The sequence below is a fragment of the Pelobates fuscus genome, chromosome 3, assembly GCF_036172605.1.
Source record: "Pelobates fuscus isolate aPelFus1 chromosome 3, aPelFus1.pri, whole genome shotgun sequence".
In the NCBI taxonomy this organism is placed as follows: domain Eukaryota; kingdom Metazoa; phylum Chordata; class Amphibia; order Anura; family Pelobatidae; genus Pelobates; species Pelobates fuscus.
Window position 1 is genome coordinate 378,188,436 of NC_086319.1, and position 27,135 is coordinate 378,215,570.

Consider the following 27,135-nt stretch of genomic DNA (forward strand, 5'->3'; position numbering starts at 1 on the left):
TGTGTGATTACCTAAATTCTAACGTAACCCAAGCGGACTCTATTCAAGTTTGAGTCAAACAGCATCCTTGGAAAACATTTGGACAAGCCAATCAATCTACTGCAAAATATATACCTAATGTAAATATTATATAATATAAATATTATGTAGACATTTTGCAGTACACTGATAGGTGCATTTTCTTGCCATTTGGTTAACTGATCTAGTGAGAAAAGTAACCAATAGTAAAAAATGTATATTTATATATTATATATATTTATTAAATATATATATATATATACCGTATATACTCGAGTATAAGCCGACCCGAATATAAGCCGAGGCCCCTAATTTTACCCCCAAAAATTGGGAAAACGTATTGACTCGAGTATAAGACTAGGGTGGGAAATGAAGCAGCTACTGGTAAATTTCTAAATAAAATTAGATCCTAAAAAAATTATATTAACTGAATATTTATTTACAGCGTGTGTATATAATGAATGCAGTGTGTATATGAATGCAGCGTGTGTGTATGCAGTGTGTATGAGTGCAGTGTGTATATAATGAATGGAGTGCAGTGTGTGTATAATGAATGCAGTGCAGTGTGTGTATGAGTGCAGTGTGTGTATGAATGCAGTGTGTGTGTATGAGTGCAGTGTGTGTGTATGAGTGCAGTGTGTGTGTATGAGTGCAGTGTGTGTGTATGAGTGCAGTGTGTGTGTATGAGTGCAGTGTGTGTATGAGTGCAGTGTGTGTATATGAGTGCAGTGTGTGTATATGAGTGCAGTGTGTGTGTGTATGAATGCAGTGTGTGTATGAATGCAGTGTGTATATAATGAATGCAGTGCAGTGTGTATGCAGTGTGTGTATGAGTGTAGTGTGTGTGTATGAGTGTAGTGTGTGTATATGAGTGCAGTGTGTGTATAATGAATGCAGTGCAGTGTGTGTATGAGTGCAGTGTGTATGAATGCAGTGTGTATATAATGAATGCAGTGCAGTGTGTGTATGTGTGAGTGCAGTGTGTGTGTGTGTGTGTGTGCAGAGCATTGGTGGGGGCTGGGCATTTTATTAATTATTATTTAATTATTATCTTAATATTTTTTTTTTGTTATTTTTTTTTAGGTAATTATTTTTTTATTTTATTATTAATTGTATGAATTTTTTTGTTATTATTATTGTAATATTTTTTTTTCTTATTATTTGTTTTATTCATATTTTTATTTTTTCGTCCCCCCTCCCTGCCTGTTAGCTGGCCAGGGAGGGGGGCTCTCACTCCCTGGTGTGGTCCAGTGGATGGGCTGTAGGAGGGGGCTCTCCTCCGTCCGTGCAGCTCCCAGGTCAGCTTCCTCTGCAACTCTCGCGGCCGCGCGGAGCGTTGCCACGGTAACCCGTGGCAACGCTCTGACCCCGCGGCTCTCGCGAGAGTTGCAGAGGAAGCTGACCTGGGAGCTGCACGGACGGAGGAGAGAGAAGGGAGCTGACAGGAACTGCGGTGAAGGTAAGTTACAGCTTCCTGCCAGCCCCCCTCTCCCCCCAGTCTGTATTATGGCAATGAAAATTGCCATAATACAGACCTTGACTCGAGTATAAGCCGAGTTGGGGTTTTTCAGCCCAAAAAATGGGCTGAAAAACTCGGCTTATACTCGAGTATATACGGTAGATCTGTTTTTTTTACCACTCTTCCGTTGTTTCAACTATTGATCACTTCTCACTTGATTTGTGAATAAAATCAACATTTAGAGTTTGCCCCCTAGCCAACCACCATCTCTTTTCCCCATCAATCTTTTTTTTTTTTGGTGGAAATCTGAATGCCGAATTAAACAACCATATTCGACCATTGAGCTAGTTGTATATTTGGTTATATGTCCGGAAACACAGCGTTCTGCCTTCAGAAATATGAAATTCGGCCGAACAGCCGATTTCCCCAAGTTCAGCCAAATCACAATTCGTCCAAATGCGGATGCACAAGTCTAATACGTGTCAGACTTCTATCTTAGAGGTGGATTGTATCAAAAGAGATAGTTTTAATTCTAGTAACTGACTATCAGTTTTCACACTGTTATATGTAGGAAAAATCACTATTCAATTAGGTTTATCTCTTATCGTACAATCAGACCTGAAAATCATTTAATCACACAGTGGTGCTAACTGAATAACTAGCAAAGGACCAGATTTGCAGATATAATAATAATCCTTGCACGACGCCTGGCATGTTATCAGATATGTCTTGGAATGCTTTAATATTGGATCAGATTATAGAAGGTGACGACAGGTAAAGAGAAGGTTCTCAAAATAAATTGTTTTGTGTGGCTTTCCCATGCATTCACGTGGGAGTTTAACTTTGCATCCTATCTGCACATATTTAGTAACTAGTCAGTCCGCTAGCACAATTGGAGTGATGTTCTGCATGACAGAGTCCCTTTAAACTCTGCAGCATGGGGTCCACTGTGGTGCGGTTTGTATTAGTGAGATTCCAGCTGGTTTGCAGTCAGTGCACAGGTAGAACACATCTGTCTCTGGTAAGCCGTAGCTACAGCGTTTTGTAACGCCATCACTGCATTCTATATTCTCATATGAAGCTATAAAAGAGAGACGGAAAACATCAAACAATTATTTAGGTACACTTATAGATGAATTAACATGTGGAATAGAAGTGGAATAATAGAATAATAATAGGGTTTTAATTGTATATAGTTACATAGTTCCATAGCTGAAAAGAGACTTGCGTCCATCAAGTTCAGCCTTTCTCACATTTGTTTTTGCTGTTAATCCAAAAAAAGGCAAGAAAAAAAAGTTTGAAGCACTTCCAATTTTGCAACAAACTAGTAAAAAAAAATAATTAATTCTTGATCCCAGAATGGCATCAAAAAGCTATAACCCATCATATCCAAAAAGCGCCCGGATCAGATATGGCTAGCCCGAATTAGGTAGAAGTAGAAACTTTCAGTGAGTTTTCAGCTAGCCACTGATCCGATACAAAGCTCCAGGGTGCTTAGTAGAGTTTCCCGGTCACCTTAAATTTCTGCGTGTTCGTGAGTACATGGAGCTCCCCCAAGTCCCTGGTGTCTTTCGATGCCTCTCCACCTCCTCTGTTAACACTCCAAAAAGTGTCCTGGTTGGGTGTTTTGGGACTGAAAGTGCTCTGCTCAAAGTTTTAGCGGACTGTGGTAACTCTGGTATCCGCTTCAGAGTTCCAGAGTATGTTAGAGTCGCTCCGGGTCAGGTGTACCATGTCTCAGCGCTCTCGTTAGTGAATGATGGGTGGTTCTGGATAGCTAGGAAGGGATGCTGGGCAGGGGGACATAGGTTGGAGGGCTAGTCCATAGTGAATGTAATCTCTTTAGAGAAGGTGGAGGGTCGGGGTGACATGCATCCATCTAAGGTGTCCAGAGTGTCCGTCACACCTGCCTAGAAACTTCTGGCTTTCCAATATTACTAGTGGAGACAGGGAGCTGCGCCCGGTGGACCCCAGATAAGAAGTCAAGCCTTCAAAAACAATTTGACTATTTACAATGAGGGAATGCCAGGGAAGTAAGCTGTAGTGTTTATGGTACTTGCAGTGTTCTTCTAAAATGTGATTGCTGGTTTCCTTGTATAAACCGATCTCTGTAACACCCAGAAGTGACACAGTGTTGAAATTCAAACATTTAAAATAAAACGTGATTCCTGGGTCATACTGTACAAATTATTTTTGCACTGTCAGACACATGGTATTCTAACAATCCTCCTGATCATCCCCTGGCATCGGGAGGACTGGTAGAAAGTGTAGTGTAGAGATATGTTTAAAGGTTCTTGTGCTGCGCATTTGGGATACTGATGCCCGTGATCAAGCGCCAGAGCAACACTCATTTTATGTGCAGCCTTGCATCCTAAAGAGCATTCACACACTAGGACAGCATGCACTCTCTACGGGAAAGTATGTGATCTGTGATGCTACGTTCATTAGGGACCTGCCCATCCCCTACTTCTCTAAATAGTACCCCTAAGTGAGCTCAGGTCACTGACCCAGTAGTGCTCCCAGGTCACGTGCGAGCTAAACTGAACTAGCTCACTACCTGGTCCTGGTCATAATTCCTTTTGGCTGCATATGAAGTCCATATACTGATGGACAGTGCTTTTCCTGCACTGTCCATCAGAACAGAGAAGTGGTACATGTGAAGGATGTCACGCTAGGTCTGGCAATCCCAGGCTTCACTGAGCAATGCAATGCTTTGGAAGAAATTGCTTGTTGCTAGTTTATATCTGCGGGGTTCACACCTGCTCAGTGCATTAAACACGGCTGTCACACATCGCTGGGTTTCCCCAGGCCCATATCTCGTCTCAGCATCTTGTGCCAAACTTAGGAGTAACAAACCCCAGCATCCACCTGACCATCTTTTAATGAAAACAGATGTAAAGAGCACTTTTCACATAAAATAGAGGAGAATCTCTCACAGATACATGTACAGCATTTACAAGTGTCCATCGGTGACTGTTAATGCCTTAATTGTCTGTTTAAATAAATAACTATGGTTTGTGCAGTACAGCTGCATGTGAACGCTTCTGTATGTAGAACCATTGTGCATGCAGGTGAATGTCTCTCTGTAATGTCGTAGTATATCGTGTGAGCAGTGTATGTCGGAACTTCTGTGTGCGCACTGCCAATGGATGTATGTCAGTGTTTTCGCATTGACTCGGTGTGTGCATGCTGGACTTCCTGTGTGTGTGTACAATTTCAGTATGTGCACAGCAGTGTTTCTGTGTGTATGTTGCGTGTACAATTTCAGTATGTGCACGGCAGTGTTTCTGTGTGTGTGTTGCGTGTACAATGTCAGTATGTGCACGTCAGTGTTTCTGTGTGTGTGTGTGTTGCGTGTACAATATCAGTATGTGCACGGCAGTGTTTCTGTGTGTGTGTGTGTGTTGCGTGTACAATATCAGTATGTGCACGGCAGTGTTTCTGTGTGTGTGTGTGTTGCGTGTACAATATCAGTATGTGCCTGGCAGTGTTTCTGTGTGTGTGTTGCGTGTACAATGTCAGTATGTGCAAGTCAGTGTTTCTGTGTGTGTGTTGCGTGTACAATGTCAGTATGTGCACGTCAGTGTTTCTGTGTGTGTGTGTGTTGCGTGTACAATATCAGTATGTGCCTGGCAGTGTTTCTGTGTGTGTGTTGCGTGTACAATGTCAGTATGTGCAAGTCAGTGTTTCTGTGTGTGTGTTGCGTGTACAATGTCAGTATGTGCACGTCAGTGTTTCTGTGTGTGTGTGTGTTGCGTGTACAATATCAGTATGTGCACGGCAGTGTTTCTGTGTGTGTTTGTGTTGCGTGTACAATATCAGTATGTGCACGGCAGTGTTTCTGTGTGTGTGTGTGTGTTGCGTGTACAATATCAGTATGTGCACGGCAGTGTTTCTGTGTGTGTGTTGCGTGTACAATTTCAGAATGTGCACAGCAGTGTGAGCGTCATGGGTATTGTACACCACTCACATTTTTTTATATATTACATGGTCCCCTGTTTAGTATATAACACCCCAACAAACATTTATAAAATCTATTGCAGTTTTGAACAAAGTTCAGAGCTGAAAAAGACAGCATATATTTAATGACTATTTGCAGATAGCGATGCGGCAAGACGATGGGGCACTTGAAGGGTTAAACGTTGTGTTTGCACCTGGGTGATCAATGCAGTAGGTGCGAGCCGCTAGAATAATAATGGAGTCAGGGTCTCTCTGGGATGCTAAGTCTGGGATTTCCATGGTAACTCTTCTGGCTGATCTCCCTGGCTCCATACTTATTACCTAGCCGGCAGCGGGGCGTTAATATCCATTTCTGCTCTGTATTCCGATAAGAGATAATGACAGAGCTACGGGGAAATGGCCAGAAGTCAGTGCTCACTGACACCTCAATAGTGCGACTGCCAGTAATGCGGAGAGGAGGAGGGGTACTGTCAATCACTGGCAAACAGCCACACCCCCTAAATGTTCTGGGCCACTGAGTGGAACTAATGCACCCATAGGAACCGACCCTGGCTTTTAATATGCAGGCAAAGATAACTTCCTGCACGTTGTCACTCAAACGTTTGTCTTACAGTCAATAAGTGTATTCCACAAAATGTAGGCTGCCAGCTAGATCCAGTATGTGCCTATGCTAGACCGTGCTTCTCTCTTGTATGCGGCATTCATACGCAGGAGGGAAAACAAATATCTTATAAAGGCGTTCCATTGAGACCCATCTCTAGTTAATGATCTGATTTCCCTCCTGCGTCAGATGAATCAGCACACAGCTGCCCAGCTTCTCAACCATGGGAGACTTGAATTTGGACGAGGGTGGAGTGGGCAAGCTACAAGGGATGATGAGACTGTGACGTAAATTTGTCAGGCTCCCAGAAAGGGGGTGGGGGGAGGGGTTTAAACTGGTATATATGCCCGCAGTGTTGACTGACAGCGTCTTCGGGGAGGTCCCCTTAGGGTTGCACATCCACAGAGGGCCATTAAATGTTCTGCATAGACTAGAATGTTCACAGTTTATTCCGATCAGAGCGAGCATGTCTAATGATGCACTTTCTGCGGACTAAGCCCAGGAAGGCAGGACAGGGTCCTAAATTCCCAGGAATGTAGGTTTTAAACCTTACCTAGGTCTGTGTATCACAAGAAAACATGTAGATGGAAAATATATGCTGAAATATAAGGTGGATCTGTAAACCTTGGCTGAAAGTATGTGTTGTTTTTGGCAGCCCAGCCAGCATGCTAACAAAACCAAGGGGAACGAGTCAGAGGGGAATCTGAATACACAAGGTATGGATAAGGTTGTGTAGTATGCCACTGAACTATAAGCAGGAGAAATGCGCCGGTCAGGAGATTTTATAGGAATGTGGATCTGGGGTTAAAGGTGCACTATAGTATACCCCAACATACGTTCAGCAACTACTACAGACCTAAGGACAAAGGTTATAGATTGTTGTACATTGTTCTATTGGTACACATCTTTCTTAATGGAACTCTAACAACCTCACACTCAGAGCCCTAGCAATCTCATTACGCACGGCCGTACACCAATATTTGGTTGTTGTTTTTTTAAGCAGCTTTGCAGGAATTGAGTGTTTTACTAAATGATGGCTCTGCTTTGGCTCATCGCTCTGCGAAAAAACAATGACATTGTTTTGTTGTGTTTGTTTTTCTTATGAGGAGGCCAAGAAGGCTTTAGAAAACAGGGCACCCATTGAACGCAAAGTGAGCTGTGCTCTGTCGCAGCTTAAAGTGGCAGATGCCTGAACGATTTCTAGGAAGACTTTGTCATTTCAACCAGTCTCTCATTAGAAATCAATCCCATTAATTAGCTGGAAATCCAGAGGCAGAAGTAATCGTATTCATTAGAAGGCTGATTGTGCAATTCCTCTCTTTAGAACGAATGTCACTCATGGTTATGCAATGTCACTCATAGGCAGGATAGCGTCTCCCTGAGGGAATAAAAGACACGTCCGCAAAGCTCTTCTCCGATCTCCCGGGCTGTACTTGACCCTTGCTGTGCTGTGATCACCCTTGTTGGTTTTGCATATTGTCTTTAAGTACCAAAAAGCAGTGACTGAAGAAAACCCTTTCCAACAGGTGGTTTTATATCTCAGTAGAGTACATGGAACCTGGCTTAAAGATATCAAATATGATGCTAATGACATAGAGCATAAATTATAAAAAACACTTCAAATGTAATTGGAGGCATGAAAACGCCACTTAACCAATGAAAAGCAAGAGACGGAGCGCAGGAACACTGAATCCTAAAGAAATCTTAGCATACAGAAAAAAAAACACAAACAAACACTGCAACAAGCGCTTAACAATCAAACCCAAGTTTATTAGGCACAAAGAGAGAAAGGATAAACGGGGTAAAGGGGGTAAAGGCCAAGCTGAACTTCACAACACGTTTCGGACCTCCGGGGAGGCATGAAAACCCCACTTAACCTTTGAAAAGCGAGAGACCGAGCACAGGAACACTGAATCCTAAAGAAATCTGATCATGAAGAAAAAAACAAAACATACAAACGAACACTGCAACAAGCGCTCAACAATCAAACCAAAGTTTATTAGGCACAAAGAGAAAAGACAAACAGGGGGTAATGGTCAGGCTGAACTTCCACGTTTTGGACCTTTTCCTCCGTTTGTCTTTTGTCTTTTTGTTCCTAATAAACTTCAATTTGAGTTTTGTTGCTTTTTTTTCTTCTTTCTTCTTAGTTTTGTATCTCACCATATGCTTAGAACTCTGTGATGCAGAATCTCAGGGATTCTGATAACTTAGAGTGGCCGAATTTGACTTATTACAGAAAGAATCAAAGTCAAGAATAGCAGAGATCAAAAGTACAGATATATGGATACACAAAAAACAAGCCAGGTCAGGATAATAGTAATTCAGTAGTTCAGGCCGCGCTGCCTGAGGATGGGGGCAGTGCGACCGTGCTTTGTGTTCTGTGAGGTGGGGAGCAGCACGGTGTGTTCTGAGAGGAGGGGAGCGGCTAGGGCACCAGGTGCAGGTAAGAGGCATGACTAAATTTAAAAGAAAATGAGGTTAGGGGGCATGAAACATGGCTAATAGCTGCCCCAGGGAAGAAGAGGACAGGAGATTAGGTATCTGGGGAAGGAATGGACTATTATATGTCTGTCTCACTAGGGTGGAGAATAGACTGGAAATGTTATTGGGAGAGGAGTGGACAGAACTCTAGGGGTCAGAGGTGGCCTAAACGGTGTGACCAGAGAAAACGTACTGGGAAAGGATTGGGGGAACTAAGGGCAAAGAACTATCCACCAGGGAAGGTAACCAGACGCTGTGAGAATAAACAGTTTGTTTGTTTTAAGTTGCTTGTTGAACAGTGTGTCTATATGGGTAACAATCCAACTTCAGCCTTGAAGACAATAAATGAAACTAATTCCTTCCATTGACGGATTAAGCTGAAAGAAAAGGAAACTAGTTTCAGTGACACAGAACCGACCGTATGAACATAGAAAAGTGGATTTACGTAATCAGATATGAATACAACTGAAATCATTCTAACATTAATCGACTGTTAATAATTATACTTCCTGCAGTAAATATACTATATACATGTAAAGTATACAAAGAATACCAACAAGCCCCAAGAGTCCTCTGTAACACTATAACTCACCTCTTACCAGAGTAAGGACAAACAACAAAGGGGGGGGGGGGATACTCGCCTCCTGTCATTATTAAAATTATGATTATTAGTACACTACGCTAGAATTAGCTTCAATTTTACCACATGACAGGAGGCTTCATATTTAGCAATTTTAATGCTTAAGGGGAAGAGAAAACGCAGCGGTAGATGACGACGGGAATAGAATGTCCGAAACGTGGATTTGCATGACCAGTCCGCCACATGTAAGATATCCTAAAGTGACACGCCCGCCATAAAAGCCGATGATTCCGCCGCTCCGCGGACGGAGTGGGCACTGAACGACGGGTCTATTCTGGCCAACGTAAGGAGCCATCTATTCCATCTGGACAGAGTGGTGACCGAAACCAGACCATGAGCATTGCCATATGACACCAGCAGTTGTCGGGATGATGTTGGGTGCAACGTCTCTATCGCCTTCACATATGCCCGCAATGCCGTGACGACGCATAGTTGAGGGTCCAAGGCGAAGAACGGGTAGAAGATTGACGACGAATCCGATTTAGTTCATCGTGAAATACGGAATGTGACTCCCTCCATGCAATCCGGGTCCGGGTGCCAGCTGTAAAACTCCAGTAGTTGCTGGTTGTTGCGTGAGGCAAATAGGTCCAATAGGAGTGAACCCCTCTGGTCGTTCAAGGTTGCAAATATTTGCAGGTTCAATTGCCAGTCGCTGGCATCTCTCCAGTGGCGGGAGTACCAATCCGCTGTAAGGTTCGACTCCCCCGGTAAGTGTTCTGCCTTGATCGTGATGTTGCGAGAGAGGCAATAATCAAACATTTCCTTCGTCAGCTCCGTCAGTGTCTGGGAGCGAGTACCTCCCAGGTGGTTGATGTAACGTACAGCAGAGGCGTTGTCCATCCGAAGGAGAATGCAGCAGTTGGATTGCCCCTTTGCCAGGCTGCAGATGGCGAAGGATTCGGACAATAATTCCAGGCAGTTGATGTGCATCGTGAGTTCCTGGGTTTTCCACGCTCCTCCCGTGGATGCGTCCCCATTGGTCGCTCCCCATCCCACCTGCTGGTGTCCGACTCCAGTATGAAGTCCGAGTGGCTGCCAAAGATGGCTCGACCATTCCATGCTTGCATGCAATTGAGCCACCATTCGAGTTCTTGACAAACCTCGTCTGTCAGGGGAACTCATTTGTTGTAGGTGGAGTTACTTCTGAGGAAGCGGGAATTCAGCCGTTGCATGGCACGATAGTGCAGAGGACCTAGAAATATGGCTTGGAATGAGGAGGACAGCAGGCCCACGATCCGGGCGAGTTGTCTGAGCGGAATGGAGTAGAGTTTGAGGACCTTGTGGATTCCTTCACTTTTGAAGACGGGATCTGAAGCGTGCAGGACCTGGTGTCTATCTCAAAGCCCAGGAATGGAATAGTCTGTGTGGGGGTCAGTGCCGACTTGGCCCTGTTGACTATTAACCCCAGAGATTCCAACAACTGTACCGTTTACCCGGTATGTTGAGATAGTAGATTGCTCGTCCTGCAGAACAGTTGGGCCACCACCGGTTTCAGCATCTTTATGAAACACCACAGTGCAAGGCTGAGCCCGAAAGGGAGGCAAGTAAACTGCCACAGGGTGCCGTGCCATAGGAACCGAAGGAAAGGGTGACTGTCTTCGTGGATTGGTATGCGTCTCTGATCCCAGAGGAGATGGATTCCCTCCATTTTGAAGTGGCGGTATGTAACGTGAACGATTAGATCCCTTAAATTGATCACTGGTCTGAAGTCGCTGAAGTTGCTGAAAAAAGCCCCCTCGTCCACGCTGGTTGTATTGCGCCTTTAGTGCACAGTTTGCGCAGTTCCACTTCTATGAGATGAGCGTTTGTGGCCGACAGGCACAGAGGTCGAGGGGGGTGGTTCTGCATGGGGAACGTAAGAAGTTTGATGTGATAACCCTTGACAGTCTGTAGTACCCATGAATCTGTGGACAGTTTTTCCCAATTCAAAAAAAAAAAAAAAAAAAGAGAGAAATACGGCCTGAGGTAACGGTAAAAGTAGGTACATGAAAGTGATGGTCTCTTACCTGTGAGGAATGTTGCGCAGGCACATCCACGTCCTCCATGACCTCTGGCCGCTCCTCGGTAGTAGGGGTATTGTTGTCGTGCACCCACTTCTGGGTAGACGTGTTGGCTCACCCAGAAAGGTATCCCTGACATAGGTGTTGGAGCCCCAATCACCGTCTTCGGAGTCTGAGACCTCCGTCTGCCACTCTTTCACAATGGAGAGGGAGTGTGGAACATCTCTTTCCTCATCCGAGGAATCATCCTGAATAGGAGGGGGAAGAATTGGCACTGGTTGTTAATTACGCTTGAGGGGTGCCTTGCCTTTGCCAGGTTCCTTCCCGGAGTCCTCGCCCTTCCAATGGCGTTTTGCTGGGCGTGTCCTCTCTCTGGAGGAGTCATCCGACTCATCAGAGTCTTCCCTGCCTTGGGAGCATTTTGGAGCCGGCTTGATAATATCAAAGGCCGCCAGGAACACTTTGGACATCCCTTCTCCAGGGATGCGGCCACAGCCGCGTTGATCATCGCATGGATATCCATGAGGTTCTGGGTATCGTCCATTATAGGGCTAAATAGGTTCGTTTGCAAGTTGTTTAAAAACAGGCACTGGTAGGAGAGGTATAGAGACCGGTTGGGAGAGATGTAAAACAGGCCGTGGGCCTTAACTTGCACACAGCCTATTGGCGTGCGGTAACAAGCAGACTCTTATTACGATCGCTGGGGCTCACCCAGGAAAACCGGAATTGCAAAGACAAATTCCACTCAGCAGCACTCTGGGTAGTACCCGAATGGGGGCTCACCCCTTGCCAGAATACTAGGATAAACTGGACTGGAAGTCCCACTCCCCAGGGGTATAACACAAACCTGACCAGGTCCCTGACAGCATGCACAGCACAGCTGGACAGTTGCAAAACCAAAAACACGGAGAGCCTTTTTGTGATGGGAGTAGAATCCCCGACTACCAACACCAACAAGATGGCCTCCGCGGGTTTCGCCAGTACCAGGGCCAAAATAGTGTTATAAAGCCAGCGAAACGCGTTTGCTGGAAACCATACGAATTTAAAACGACTACTGTAATCAGGCAGAAACAGTGAAATCCGCGAGTGAAGTCCATTCACGTAAATCACTGAACACAGACAGTTGTTCGTATGCGAACAGAAATCCTTGCGAACGGACAGCTGCGAACTGACAGCCGCGAATGGACAGTTAGTGTGCAAACCCCCAATCCCAATGTACAGAAATAGGCACGAACTGAAAAAGCCTTGGCTTGTTCTTGCCAATATACATGAATAAACAGGATTCCTAGCCCAAACGCATTGAGATCAATGTGAAGGGCGGGAAAACTCGAGGAACGTGGCAAACTTGGCCACAGGGAAGGTGGGGGGGAGAGAGGGAACAGAATGCCAATAAAGAAAAAAGAGAAAAAAAGAGTCTGTCACGTCCTGCTCTGTTCTGTGGAGATGTCTGGCCTTGGCTTCTGGTATCCAGTACTCTTTTTGCTATTCTTGCTTAGTTTTCCTTGGTTTTTTGGTTTTCTAGCCGATGTCTGGTTTTCTTTATGCTGGGATTTCTGGGTTCATTCCTATAGTTCGTCCCTGGATTTCCCAGTCTCCAGGTTTCCTTTAAATGTTTGTTTTATGTTGCCACATCCGTTTGTTTTCCATCATTCACTCTGTTTCAGTGTTCCTGCAGGCAGCTCCTCAAGGCTTCTGCCCTTTCTTGCAGGTAAGTGCTATATGTGTCTTTTGGTTGTTTTAGCATACATTAGGCAGTGTAGGACCTGCCAGATATGGGGTACATTGGCGTTGTTGGCAGGCTTATGCAATGTATGATCATATAGTGTGACTAAATCCCCATGATTTCCATATGTAGTTAATTCTCCTCTTGTTTTGCCTATGTTATCTTGTCTTGTTTTAGTTTGTATACCCAGTCCATGTACAGTCCTGTGTCCAGTCATGCCCGTGTTGTGTTCATGTTTTCCTCATGTCTTGTGTATATGTTCTGGGTTTAGCTTACTATCCTTCTCTGGTTCTGGGTTCTATTAGTTCTGTCTTGTTTTCATGTTTGGTGCCTATCTCTAGTCTCGCCTTGTTTCTAGTACTGTATACAATCTTGCTGCAGAGCCTCCCTATTCAGCTCCTGGGAGGTCTGCTAATTTCCATGCTCCTAGTTCCTGGTATTCGCTTAAGCTGATTCTTGGTATGTGGCTGCACAAACGCTGGTGCTCAACACCAGGGGGTGTGCGGTTATCCTGCACCAGACCCTGCTAATCCACCTCCACGCTGTGACTCCTACTTTGAACATGAGGCATACCGGGTCCCGGTCCTGCACCGCCGCCCAGACAGTGTCTGGGTCCCGGGCACCAGACCGCCACCCTGACAGTATGGCCATAGGCCCTTGGAGTTTGTGGAGTGCAGCTTTCCTGATCTGTTCTGTCTGTATCCTGTCCTGCATGGATTATGCAGCAAAAAGAGTACTGGATACCAGAAGCCAAGGCCAGACATCTCCACAGAACAGAGCAGGACGTGACACCCACGAAAGAAGTGTAGATAAAGGGATAGTCCCCTGTCACCCCCACCCGAAATGATATATAGTAATCACATACAACAGATTCAGTTTAAGACACAAACAGTAAACCAGTACTCTGACCTGACTTCTGATGGAGCAGCAAAGAAAGAGGAAGTGATTTGCATATGCTTTCCCTTATATACACTCTGACTGTGTTCTGATTGGTTCTTTATTTCAACTGTTTTTTCTTTGCTGCTATGGAGATAGTAAAGAAAGTTAATGCAAAATATGAAGCCTTCTGTCATGTGGTAAATGTATGTATATGTATATTATTATTATCATCATCATTTATATAGCGCCAACATATTCCACAGCGCTCTACAATTATAAAATGGGGATATCTGACAACAAGTAATACAAAATAGAACAGACACAAGAGGTAATGAAGGCCCTGCTCACACAAGCTTACAATCTATATGTGGCAGATTGTGTGTGTGTGTGTGTGTGTGTGTGTATCTATGGGTCTATATATGTGTAATAGCGTGTGTATATGTGTAACTGTATATGTAAGTGTAACTGTGTGCGTGTGTGTGTTTGACTGTGTATATGTGTAATAATAAAAACTAAGTATTTACCAGGAAATGTACATTCAGATCTGGTCTGCTTTCCAAGTACATCCTGGGGATGTTACATTTGCCCAACATCCATGGGATTTTACTAATATAGGTGTTATAGCATGTGTATGTGCAACAATTTGTGTGTATCTGTGAGTGTTTAAGTGTGTATTTGTGTAACTGTGTGTGTATTTGTATGTGCACAATTATATATATATATATGTGTAACAATGTGTGCCTTTTCATTTGTAACATCTTTTGTTTGTGAGCCAGTTGTGTCAGTTAGTACTTTATATGATGTGGTTTACGGCTGGGCATTGGGGGCTTAAAGTAAAAAGTAGGAGGGATTATGAATAAATTTTTGGGCAGAAGCCCCTGGTCTTTTCTGCTACCTAGCAACTCCGCTGGTTGCAATGTCTTCAGACTGAAACCATTAAGTGTGCAAGCACCCATTCCCCCAGTAACCAGACAAAACATAGTTCTGGGATTCAACTGATTTTATTCAGGCCACACACGGCTTTTATGCACAGACCCCTAACATGGGGTCTCCAACACAACATTACAGGGTTTCCCTTCCCAGGATCCTATGTGCCTGAGAGATAATTGCGTGAGAAAAACTATAATTCAATTATCTCTCAGGTACAAAAAAAACCTACACAAAATATACAGTACCCCAAAAGTACCCCCATCATAACTAGGAACCCCACACAAGTTATATCCCCAGATAGCCCTGGTCTGAGTGTAAAACATGTCCAAATATCACTCAGATCGGTGGAATTGGATTGCCACCGGGGTAAAGTTTTTACCAGCCGGACATGAGGAGGTAGCCTAAAACAGTTCCAGGGAAAAAGGTGCCCCAGCCGGTCTCTGTTTGGAGGCTACTGTGCGAAAACCATGCAAGGGTTTCTCTTGATTTCAGTGTACAAATGCTCCCCCCAGTCGGTAGTTCCCATCTCCCGAACGTCATTCGCATAGTTGGTGGGGGAAATAATATGGGCAGCAGTATAACCTTTACCGGGGTTCGTGCGAGTGCCTAGCCGAAAAGCGGCAGTCATGCGACAATGAAGTGCCCACGTTCGGGATACAAAATGGACACTCTTTTGCTGGCCATGTGCGTTCGGTTATACGAAATGGCAGCCACGCAGGGGAGCATTAATTAATTATTTCCCTCGTGGTTTCGCACTTAGGTTACGAGGTGAGAACATTCTAATGGGGTACCAGGGTGTCCTCGTTCAGTAGTCGAATGCAGGGTGTTCGGATACCATAACTCCCGAACGCATACAAAGGGAAAAACACAAAATGAGCGGTATATTCCCTCACACCGACACAGCGGGGAAAAAAAGGTAAGTGAAATACTTTTTTTTTTTCTCTGCAGGTTGGGGTCGGGACCTAAATGGCCAACTGGGCACTATAGCATTAAGAATACACATTTGTATTCCTAACGCTAAAGTGTTCTTTTAATGCTCCTGCAGCCCATTTAGTTTATACATTCTACGTGTGGTATGTTGTCCTCCACACCAACATCCCAGCTCCCTGGAAGCTGTAGTTTTATCAGAAGGAGGGAGGTTGGGTATCACAGGGATGTGAGGAACACACAGCCATAAAACCTCTGTATAAGAGGCTCTTGAAGTAATGCTTTCTCTGAAATTCTATGCATCGGTAATTACACATTGTCATATGCCTACCACTGTCCCCTCTCCTCTTCCCTTCTCTACTTCTTTCTGGGCTCCTATTTAAAAAAAAAAATAGCAAGAACATTTGAATTATGAAAGCAAAAACAAAATACAGATGAAGTGTAGAGCAAAGGTGACACTGTTATTTGTTAACAGTAGATATAGAGCAGCAGCTTCTACGACCATTTTTCATTACTTTGATGGTCTTATTTTGATGGTCTTAAAAGCATGCACTCTAAATGTACTTAGCCAATAGTATCAACTTTTCTAATTCGTGTTAACATGCACTTCTGGTTTAATTTTTTAATTCTTTATTTTGGTTGTGCACTGATTGAACAAACAGCCGGCGTGCGCCACAACAGCGACATCCGGTATAGAAGGCAAACACTGGTATGACATGTTATGGCATTTGAAATGCAGGCACATTTTTATAGTATTTGAAAGCAGTAGTTCAGGATCACGTTTGGTTTTGAGTATGATAGCATATTACACATGTCATGGAGAAACAGATATAGAGGAAACATATGCTGGGGACATGACTTGTGCTTAAAAATGTACATATATTATTTAATAATAATAAAAGAAAGTTAACTGGATAACGGTACTCCTTACTAGCTCCTTACTTGTTAACGTTTAGGGTAACTGATTATTAGATCGCTAGAGTTAGGCGCAGTTTTAAGATCAAAGTACTGGCTGATTTGGACATATTTAGGCATACTGAGTTAGCTGTAGTGTGGTTCAGGCTAATACAAATCGTATATATAAAACCTAATATGCTAGGGTAACCAAGCGTGTTTTAAGTTAAACGTATGTTTGTTAGGACATACTAAACTAGCTATGGGCTAAGTTGGCAATATATAGTAGATTCTTACTAAACAAAACTAAAAGCTTTAAGACTTGCATTGCATGTCTGTTCTGGTACTCATGTTTACACCGAGAATAGTAATAGTTATAGATGAGAAAAACAGAGAAAGTAACAATATAAAAAGAATAACAGCAGCCCCTATGGTGGTTATTTGCTGAGAAGGGGGGGACCTGTAGCCTGGTCAGCCTTTGCCTGTTCGGGGTAGGTCATCGCCCCATGGTGCAGTCAGTGTCCAGAGAGCCTGCAGTCCAGACATGGCAACATGCCAGGTGCAGGCAAGGTGTTCGCTGGGTTGTAACGCTGTACACCTGCGCCATGCTTTACTTGACTGACTGTATGCGTTTTGGTTAGTCCCGATTGCGGATCTCCTTGCTTGGCTCGGTCGCGGGCTGCCTGGTTTCCTGCGCGGTCGGTCCGCTGTGTCCGCCATTCTGGGTCTGTCTCGGAAGGCTGTGTCTCTCCGGGGCTTGCGCCTGGAGTTGGTAAGTAGGCGTTGTGGCCTCTGGTGTTTGTTTGCTGGTCGCCCCATGATGGACTTTTTCAGGCCATGTCTGCTCTTTGTGGAGTTCTCTTTTGCCACCTTTGGAGCGGCCCGGTGTGGATTCCTGCTCGTCTTGGGAGTGGGTTCCGGGAGGGGAATTACTCCCGTCCCTCCGGCTTCCTCTATTGAGCCCTGCGGTGTGCTGTCTGGTGGCGTACCTTGTGTTGCTGGCCAGAAGAGTGCCTCCAGCTTCTCCCATAGAGCGCTGAATAAGCCATTGAGACGGAGCTCAGTTTCTTCACTGGCGCTGTACACGGCTACGGCGTGTGGGCTAGACGCCATTTTGTAGGCCTCAGTAGCGTTTTCTCGGTTAAGAGATCTGGTCACTTGGGTACCCTTCGTTAAGGAGATTGGAAAAGGGCGGTCCGCGATAACCCCCGTCGGACCATGGGGGGGGGGACGAGGGCTCTGGGTCAAAGTTCTCGCCGTCGTTGGCGGCAGGAGAACGGCCGTCTCCCCTGTGCCCGCCATGCTAGTAGGCCTCGCTGGGGTGTCGGGTGCGTACCGGTGGGAACGTCGCTTAACGGGTATCGATTTGTGCACCCCGTTGTCCAGTTGCTTTTGGTGGCCTTTATGTGACTGTGGGTCGCCTTTAGAGTGGCACAGATTGCCGTTCAGTCGGTTGGAAGCAGGAGCTCATGCAACCTGCGACCGTTCAGCATGGCCTCCAAGCCCTGCCCCCCGCACTTCTGGTTTAATGCGTTCCATATGGCGTATTCGTATCCGTAGGCATGAAAAGGTTAACTGCTATTTATGTTATTTAAAGATAGGGAGTGGGATTGCCCAGTGCTAAGCCAGCTATGTACTTCTGCATGCACAGTCACACACCACTGGCAGTCTGTAAACATCCGCTGATTTGTAGAGGATTAAAAAAGGGATATTTATGCATTATCAGAGTTTTATCTGAGGGTATTAAATCACAGATCAGGAAACCAATACTCGTGAGCCTTTCTTCATAGCAGTTAAATATTTTACTACTAGCCTCTCAGCATGTGACCACCTGTACAGGCCTTAAAACAAATGTATTATTTATTTATTCTAATTGCACCCGACTGGGTGCCTCCACCAATCGATGCTCCTAGCGCTCACCGAGGACTCCAAGCACTCCACTAGACACCATCAGCACCGTAGACCCCACAAACCGCCGCAGCTGGGTTGGGGTCTCACCATCCTCCACCCACCCTGGACCTAAGTCATAGGGTAGGACGCTGGCAAACAGGCTCCTCCAAAAACCAGTGGCGTGGTTACTTTCGCCACACACATAACATAAGTTAACCCCTTAAGACTGAGCCAAATGTACACGTTTTGATCAAAATAAAACGTTAAAAAAAAATTGAAATTTGACAATATGTCTGTTCAACCGTAATTCACCTCTTTCATATTAAGTGAACCCAAACTAATTATATATAATTTTATTCAGGAGAAATAGGGCTTTCATTTACCATGAAATATTTAGCTATGAAACATAATTTAATATGAATAAAATATAAAAAAATAATGTGAGAAATTAAGAAAGGCTATTTTTGTAGTTCTGCATGACATTTTAACTGTGAATGTCATAATACTGTTTGATTTTACTACAATAAAATACACATATTAATATTCAGCCATGTCTCGCATGTAAAACAGTACCCCCTATGTACAGGTTTTATGGTGTTATGTAACATGCTATATTTGACCCTGTAACTTCCCATTTTTCAGTTTTTTCACACCAAAATTGGTTACGTTGCCTTTGAGACTGTATGGCAGCCCAGGAATGAGAATTACCCCCATGATGGCATACCATTTGCAAAAGTAGACAACCCAAGGTATTGCAAATGGGGTATGTCCAGTCTTTTTTAGTAGTCACTTAGTCACAAACACTGGCCAAATTTAGCGTTAATTTTTTTTTTGAGTGTGAAAAATGCAAAAAACTTGTTTGAATGCCAATTTTGGCCTGTGTTTGTGACTAAGTGGCTACTAAAAAAGACTGGACATACCCCATTTGCAATACTTTGGGTTGTCTACTATTGCAAATGGTTTTTAATGTGAAAAAAATGAAAAATGTAACATGCTGTATTTGACCCTGTAACTTCCCATAACACCATAAAACCTGTACATAGGGGGTACTGTTGATGATGATGTGTATTTTATTGTAGTAAAAGCAAACAGTATTATGACATTCACAGTTAAAATGTCATGCAGGACTACAAAAATAACATTTCTTAATTTCACAAACACAAACCTTATATTTGACTCTGTAACTTTTGAAAATACCATAAGACCTGTACATGAGGGGTACTGTTATACTCAGGAGACTTCGCTGGATGCAAATATTAGTGTTTCAAAACCGTAAAACGTATCACAACAATTATATCATCAGTGTTAGTGCCATTTGTGTGTGAAAAATGCAAAAACATGTCACTTTCATTGTCGATATCATCTTTGTAATACATTTTACTGTTTTGAAACACTAATATTTGTATTCAGCAAAGTCTCCCGAGTAAAACAGTACCCCCTGTGTACAGGTTTTATGGTGTCTTCAAAAGTTACAGAGTTGAATACAGTGCTAGCAAATTAAATTCTCTGGACTTTCTGCCTGGGTTATCAGAATTGTAATTAATAAAATGACTTAATTATGTAAAAATATTACATAAATATATATGTAGAATTAAAATACATATATGTGTGTATATATATATATATATATATATATATATATATATTTATTTTAATTATTATTTATATATAGGTGTATACACACACATATATAGTGTATATACATATATATTTAGATATATATTATTTTGTTTTAAGTGTATTTTGATATCTCTATATATATATATATATATATATATATATTAATATCAAAATACAGTTAGAACAAAACTACACTTTTTTTTATTGTTTATTTTTCAATTTGTTTAAATTGTTAATGTATTTTTGTCTTTATTTTATTATATATATAATTAATTATAAATATTTAATTAATATCATTCTATGTGCATGGGCGTCCGCAGGAATTTTTCCAGGGGGGGGGGGGGGGGGGCATAATTGTAATGACATCTATGCTTGGCCCCTTTTTGACAGTGTCATGAAGGGTAGGAGCATAGTCATTATCACATAAAGCCAGGGTGAATAGCGTTTTCACAACTATGGTGTCAGGAATACATGTTTGTATTCCTGACACTATAGTGTTCCTTTAAGCAAATTAAAGGAACATTCTGGTCACCATAACAACTTCTTCTAAATGAAAATGCTATGATGCCAGGAAGCCCCTGGGTGCTCTTTCCTTTAAGGGGTTAAACCGCTCTCAAATGGTTTAACCCCAAAGGCTTCCTCCAGCTCCAGGTCCCTCAATGGTATTCAGCATCTGAAACGGAGTGTCAGGAAGTGCAGATTGACGTCAGGCATGGGTGCTGCTGATTGGCTAGAGTTGACAGTTGACGCTCTAAGCCAATCGCTAGTTCCCGGTTCATAATTTTTTTAAACTTTTTTATGAATGGGGAGCTATTGATTGGCTTAGAGTGCCAGCTGACCGCTCTAGCCAATCAGCAACACCCCTACTCAGCGGCACTCTGTGCTTCCTGACACTCAGTAAATAAAAGTGAACACATTAACACTGATATTTTTTTTTACCTGGGGAGATGAGAAGGTCTAGAGTTTCCCTGCCAGGCCCAGGTACCAAAGCCTTATGATGTGGTGTCCAGAATAAAGTGGAGGGTTCACTTCATTTGTCCTTCCTGCTCCAATCTCCTTTTCTTCTCCTTCATTTGACAGTCTTCTTTTTCTTCTGACACTGTTTTCTATATTTGGCTCCTTCTGCTCCTTTACCTTTCTGCTTATTTTGCACCCTTCTGCTCCTTTCTCATTCTGATTCCTTTCTGCTCCTTCTTCTTCTTTAGCTTTGTGCTCCTTGCTGTCCCTTTCTGCTCCTTCTTCAACTTTACCTTTGTGCTCCTTGCAGACCCTTCCTGCCCCTTGCTGCCCCTGCTCCTTGCATACCCTGCTCCTTGCAGACCCTTGCTCCCCCTGCTCCTTGCAGTCCCTTCCTGCTCCTTGCTGACTCTTCATTTAGCCCCCCCATGCCTCACTTGCCTAATCTATAGGCTGCCCCCCATGCCTCTCTTGCCTAATCTATAGGCTGCCCCCCATGCCTTACTCCCCTAATATATAGGCTGCCCCCCATGCCTTACTCCCCTAATATATAGGCTGCCCCCCATGCCTTACTCCCCTAATATATAGGCTGCCCCCCCTACTCCCCTAATCTATAGGCTGCCCCCCCCCATGCCTTACTCCCCTAATATATAGGCTGCCCGCCCATCCCTCACTCCCCTAATATATAGGCTGCCCCTATCCCTCACTCCCCTAATATATAGGCTGTCCCCCCATCCCTCACTCCCCTAATATATAGGCTGCCCCCCCCATCCCTCACTCCCCTAATATATAGGCTGCCCCCCCCATCCCTCACTCCCCTAATCTATAGGCTGCCCCCCCATGCCTTACTCCCCTAATCTATAGGCTATTTTAACCCCCACCCCTCACTCCCCTAATCTAGAGGCTGCCCCCCCCATTCCTTATTCCCCTAATATATAGGCTGCCCCCCATCCCTCACTCCCCTAATATATAGGCTGCCCCCCCCCATCCCTCACTCCCCTAATCTATAGGCTGCCCCCCCATGCCTTACTCCCCTAATTTATAGGCTATTTTAACCCCCACCCCTCACTCCCCTAATCTAGAGGCTGCTTCCCCCCCCCATGCCTCACTCCCCTAATATATAGGCTGCCCCCATCCCTCACTCCCCTCATCTATAGGCTGACCCCCCATGCCTCACTCCCCTAATTTATAGGCTATTTTAACCCCCACCCCTCACTCCCCTAATCTAGAGGCTGCTCCCCCCCCCCCATGCCTCACTCCCCTAATATATAGGCTGCCCCCATCCCTCACTCCCCTCATCTATAGGCTGACCCCCCATGCCTCACTCCCCTAATTTATAGGCTATTTTAACCCCCACCCCTCACTCCCCTAATCTAGAGGCTGCTCCCCCCCCCCCATGCCTCACTCCCCTAATATATAGGCTGCCCCCATCCCTCACTCCCCTCATCTATAGGCTGACCCCCCATGCCTCACTCCCCTAATTTATAGGCTATTTTAACCCCCACCCCTCACTCCCCTAATCTAGAGGCTGCTCCCCCCCCCCCCCATGCCTCACTCCCCTAATATATAGGCTGCCCCCATCCCTCACTCCCCTAATTTATAGGCTATTTTAACCCCCACCCCATCCCCCACTTACCTGATCTGTAGGCTGTCTCTGGCTGCATCTGTTGCTCCCCTGCGGTTTCAGTCAGTCAGAGAGAAGCAGGGATAGATGCAGCTTCCTGTCCCTGTCTCTCTCCATACACTACTGGCCGGCGCCGGTATTGCAGTTCATTTTAAATCTCACCAAAAATAGCAGAACAAGCTGAAAAATCCAGGGGGGGGCATCCCCTTGCCCCCCCCCTGCGGACGCCCATGTCTATGTGTATTTTGATATTAATATATATAATTATATATGTATTAAAGGACCACTATAAGCACCCAGACCACTTCAGCTTAATGAAGTGGTCTGGGTGCCTGGTCCAGCTAGGTTTAACTCTTTTTTCTATAAACATAGCAGTTTCAGAGAAACTGCTATGTTTATATTAGGGTTAATCCAGCCTCTAGTGGCTGGCTCATTGACAGCCGCTAGAGGCGCTTGCGTGCTTCTCACTGTGAAATTCACAGTGAGAAGACGCCAGTGTCCATAGGAAAGCATTGTAAATGCTTTCCTATGAGACTGGCTGAATGCGCGCGCGGCTCTTGCCGCGCATGCGCATTCAGCCGAGGAGGCGTAGAGTAGGCGGAGAGGAGGAGGAGAGCCCGGCGCTGGAGAAAGGTACGATTTTAACCCATTTAGCCCGGCGGGAGGGGGACCCTGAGGGTGAGGGCACTCTCAGGGCACTATAGTGCCAGGAAAACATGTATGTTTTCCTGGAACTATAGTGGTCCTTTAATATTAAAATATACTTAGACAGTGTATATGTATGTGTGTGTGTGTGTGTATATATATATATATACACACACACACTTAGATCATATACATTATATATAAATATATGATCTAAGTATATATTATTTTATTTTACACTGTTTTAACTTTTATTTAACATTTTACAGGCCCTCTGCATGGTTACAAGCTCGCAATGTTGACACCAATCCACACACTGGCGTGGCCCAGACGATTCTAGTAATATCTGTATTTATACAGCTCCTTTTTATTACATTATACATAGCGCAGCCCCCTCTGGGGTGGGATCCTAGTAATATCTGTATTTATACAGCTCCTTTCTATTACATTATACACAGCATAGCCCCCTCTGGGGTGGGATCCTTGTAATATCTGTATTCATACAGCTTCTTTCTATTACATTATACACAGCGCAGCCCCCTTTGGGGTGGGATCCTAGTAATATCTGTATTTATACAGCTCCTTTCTCTTACATTATACAGAGCGCAGCCCCCTCTGGGGTGGGATCCTAGTAATAACTGTATTTATACAGCTCCTTTCTATTACATTATACACAGCACAGCCCCCTCTGGGGTGGGATCCTAGTAATATCTGTATTTATACAGCTCCTTTCTATTACATTATACACAGCGCAGCCCCCTCTGGGGTGGGATCCTAGTAATATCTGTATTTATACAGCTTCTTTCTATTACATTATACACAGCGCAGCCCCCTCTGGGATGGGATCCTAGTAATATCTGTATTTATACAGCTTCTTTCTATTACATTATACACAGCGCAGCCCCCTCTGGGGTGGGATCCTAGTAATATCTCTATTCATACAGCTCCTTTCTATTACATTATACACAGCGCAGCCCCCTCTGGGGTGGGATCCTAATAATATCTGTATTTATACAGCTCCTTTCTATTACATTATACACAGCGCAGCCCCCTCTGGGGTGGGATCCTAGTAATATCTGTATTTATACAGCTCCTTTCTATTACATTATACACAGCGCAGCCCCCTCTGGGGTGGGATCCTAGTAATATCTGTATTTATACAGCTCCTTTCTCTTACATTATACACAGTGCAGCCCCCTCTGGGGTGGGATCCTAGTAATATCTGTATTTATACAGCTCCTTTCTATTACATTATACACAGCGCGGCTCCCTCTGGGGTGGGATCCTAGTAATATCTGTATTTATACAGCTCCTTTCTATTACATTATACACAGCGCAGCCCCCTCTGGGGTGGGATCCTAGTAATATCTGTATTTATACAGCTCCTTTCTATTACATTATACACAGCACAGCCCATTGTTTAATGAAACATATCAATATATTCCTTTATACAATATCAATGCATTTTGACTATATAACATTCTACATTCTTCGTACCTGTCTTCCTGCCATTCTCCCACGAAGAGGTCACGAAATCTGTAACGTGGAGGCAAGGGTTGAACATCCTTCTCCAGGTCCATTCTATCACCTATTACTCTAACACACTTCTCAGTGAACTTTAGCTGTGGTGCCCAGGTGATAACTGTCCAGCCTGCTCTCTTTTGAGCATCTAATGGTCCAGTCTCCAGTTTTGCATCTCTAGAGAAGTGTCCACAGATGTCCACAGGCTCCACCTGAATGATACATAATATAATTTTATACTTGGGGTTCCAAGTTCCAGGTGCTACTGGTACCTTCAGAGAGATCCTTGAGAATCCCAGTGAACTAACATTAAGCTGAGGTTTCCAGTGTTGAATTGGGTTTGGTTCTAGGTTCCTACTCTGGAAGCTGTTAATTAATCCTTCAGGAAGCTGTGGATTAATAATTCTCACTACTAAACAGGATAGTCTGTCTGGATCTCCTAGAGGTGATACTGCTGGCTTGTATCTTCAGGTCGGAACAAAAATCTCATTATTAAACTCCATGTACAACTTTGACCTTGTTTTCATGTAGAAGTCCAGAATTTTGGAGTGTGAGGGGATGGGACCTCCTTCTCTTCTTTGGCATGTAGGACATTAGGAGGAAGTATAAAGTCTCAAGGTAGGAGCAGGGTAAGTCCTCTGGGCTGCATGTTTTAAGGTAAATTCCTTGTGTATGGCACTGGGCTGCTCTCTGTAGATATGTGTATATATGGTGGGGGGGGGGGGGGGGTGAGTCAATGATCTCTCTATTATAAGCCGGTTCAGAGTAAAAGGCAGAGGGAGAAATGAGTAGGGGGATGGGAAAGAAGAAGGAGGGGGGGCTGAGAATGGAATGGGGGTGCAGATTTAAAAAAAATAACTGAATGAAAATTTAGAGAGGAATGACTGTCAAACAGGGTGTGAAAAGGAAAGTGTGAGAGAGCAGCCTGCAACAGATTGTTATTCTGGGAGAATATGAGAGCAAGAGGAGAGATCAGACCTGAGAAAGAGAGTCCCAGAGATTAGTATTCAGAGCGAGAGAGGAGACAGCTGCCAGGTTCTCAGAGCAAAGAGAGGGCACTGATTGCTACACACTCTGACATGTGTTAGAATTCTGGAGAGACGGCATGCTTCTGGGGAAAAAAAGAGACAGGCTGTTTGTTTGTAGACAGCACTTCTGACAGAGAAAGACTTATGTTTTCCTGCTTCTGAGTGGCAGATTCAATTAGAGTCTGATTGCCACAGATAGACTGTCTGTGTCTGCATCTGCTGAAATATTGTTCTACTGATAGACTGCTAATAATAAAGCAGCAGAGACTGCTTCTACTGGAACAACAGAGACTGCTAATATTAGAAAAAATACTTCTGCAGCCAGAGAGACTATTAGGACAACAGAGACTGCTGATATTAGAGAAGAATAGACTGCTTCTACTGGAGTTAGAGATGGAGACTGTTAATATTAGAGAAGATGAGACTGCTTCTACTGGAGTCAGAGACTGTTAGTATTAGAACAGCAGAGACTGCTTCTGCTTGAGTCAGAGAGACTGTTAATGTTGGAGCAGCAGAGACTGGTAATACTACAACCACAGAGACTGCTTGGAGTGGAGCACGATAGACTGCTTATATTAGAGAAGAGACTGCCTCTACTGGAGCAAGAGTGACTGCTAATAAGAGACTGCTTCTACTGGAGCAAGAGTGACTGCCAATAAGAGACTGTTTCTACTGGGGCAAGAGAGACTACAAATAAGAGACTGCTTCTACTGGAGCAAGAGAGACTGCAAATAAGAGACTGCTTCTACTGGAGCAAGTTAGACTGCTAATAAGAGACTGCTTCTACTGGAGCCAGAGAGACAGCAAATAAGAGACTGCTTCTACTGGAGCAAGAGAGACTGTTAATGTTGGAGCAGCAGAGACTGGTAATACTACAACCACAGTCTCTTCCCTAATTTAAGATAGACTGCTTATATTAGGGAAGAGACTGCCTCGACTGGAGCAAGGTAGACTGCTAATAAGAGACTGCTTCTACTGGAGCAAGAGAGACTTAAAATAAGAGACTGCTTCTACTGGAGCAAGGGAGACTGCAACTAAGAGACTGCTTCTACTGGAGCAAGTTAGACTGCTAATAAGAGACTGCTTCTACTGGAGCCAGAGAGACTGTTAATGTTGGAGCAGCAGAGACTGGTAATACTACAACCATCTCTGCTTGGAGTGGAGCAAGATAGACTGCTTATATTAGAGAAGAGACTGCTTCTTCTCAAGACAAAGAGAGTGCTAATTTTAGAGTAGCAGAGACTGTTATTATGAGTCAAAGGCACAGTTAATACTAGACAGTTAATAGTGCTCAAAGAGACAGTTAATACTAGTCTCTACTGGAACAAAAGAGACTGC

At 44.1% G+C, this 27,135-nt stretch overlaps 1 protein-coding gene across 1 annotated transcript in view; it reads right to left on the reverse strand.

The window, feature by feature from the left end:
- Positions 1 to 25,861, reverse strand: part of LOC134603488 (potassium channel subfamily T member 2-like) — a 152,850-nt gene extending 126,989 nt beyond the window's left edge. Inside the window, exon 1 of the mRNA XM_063449492.1 lies at positions 24,746 to 25,861. Within this exon, the coding sequence (XP_063305562.1) occupies positions 24,746 to 24,828 (83 nt within the window). The 5' untranslated portion in view covers positions 24,829 to 25,861. The remainder of the gene's footprint in view (positions 1 to 24,745) is intronic.
- Between the last annotated feature and the right edge of the window lie 1,274 nt (positions 25,862 to 27,135).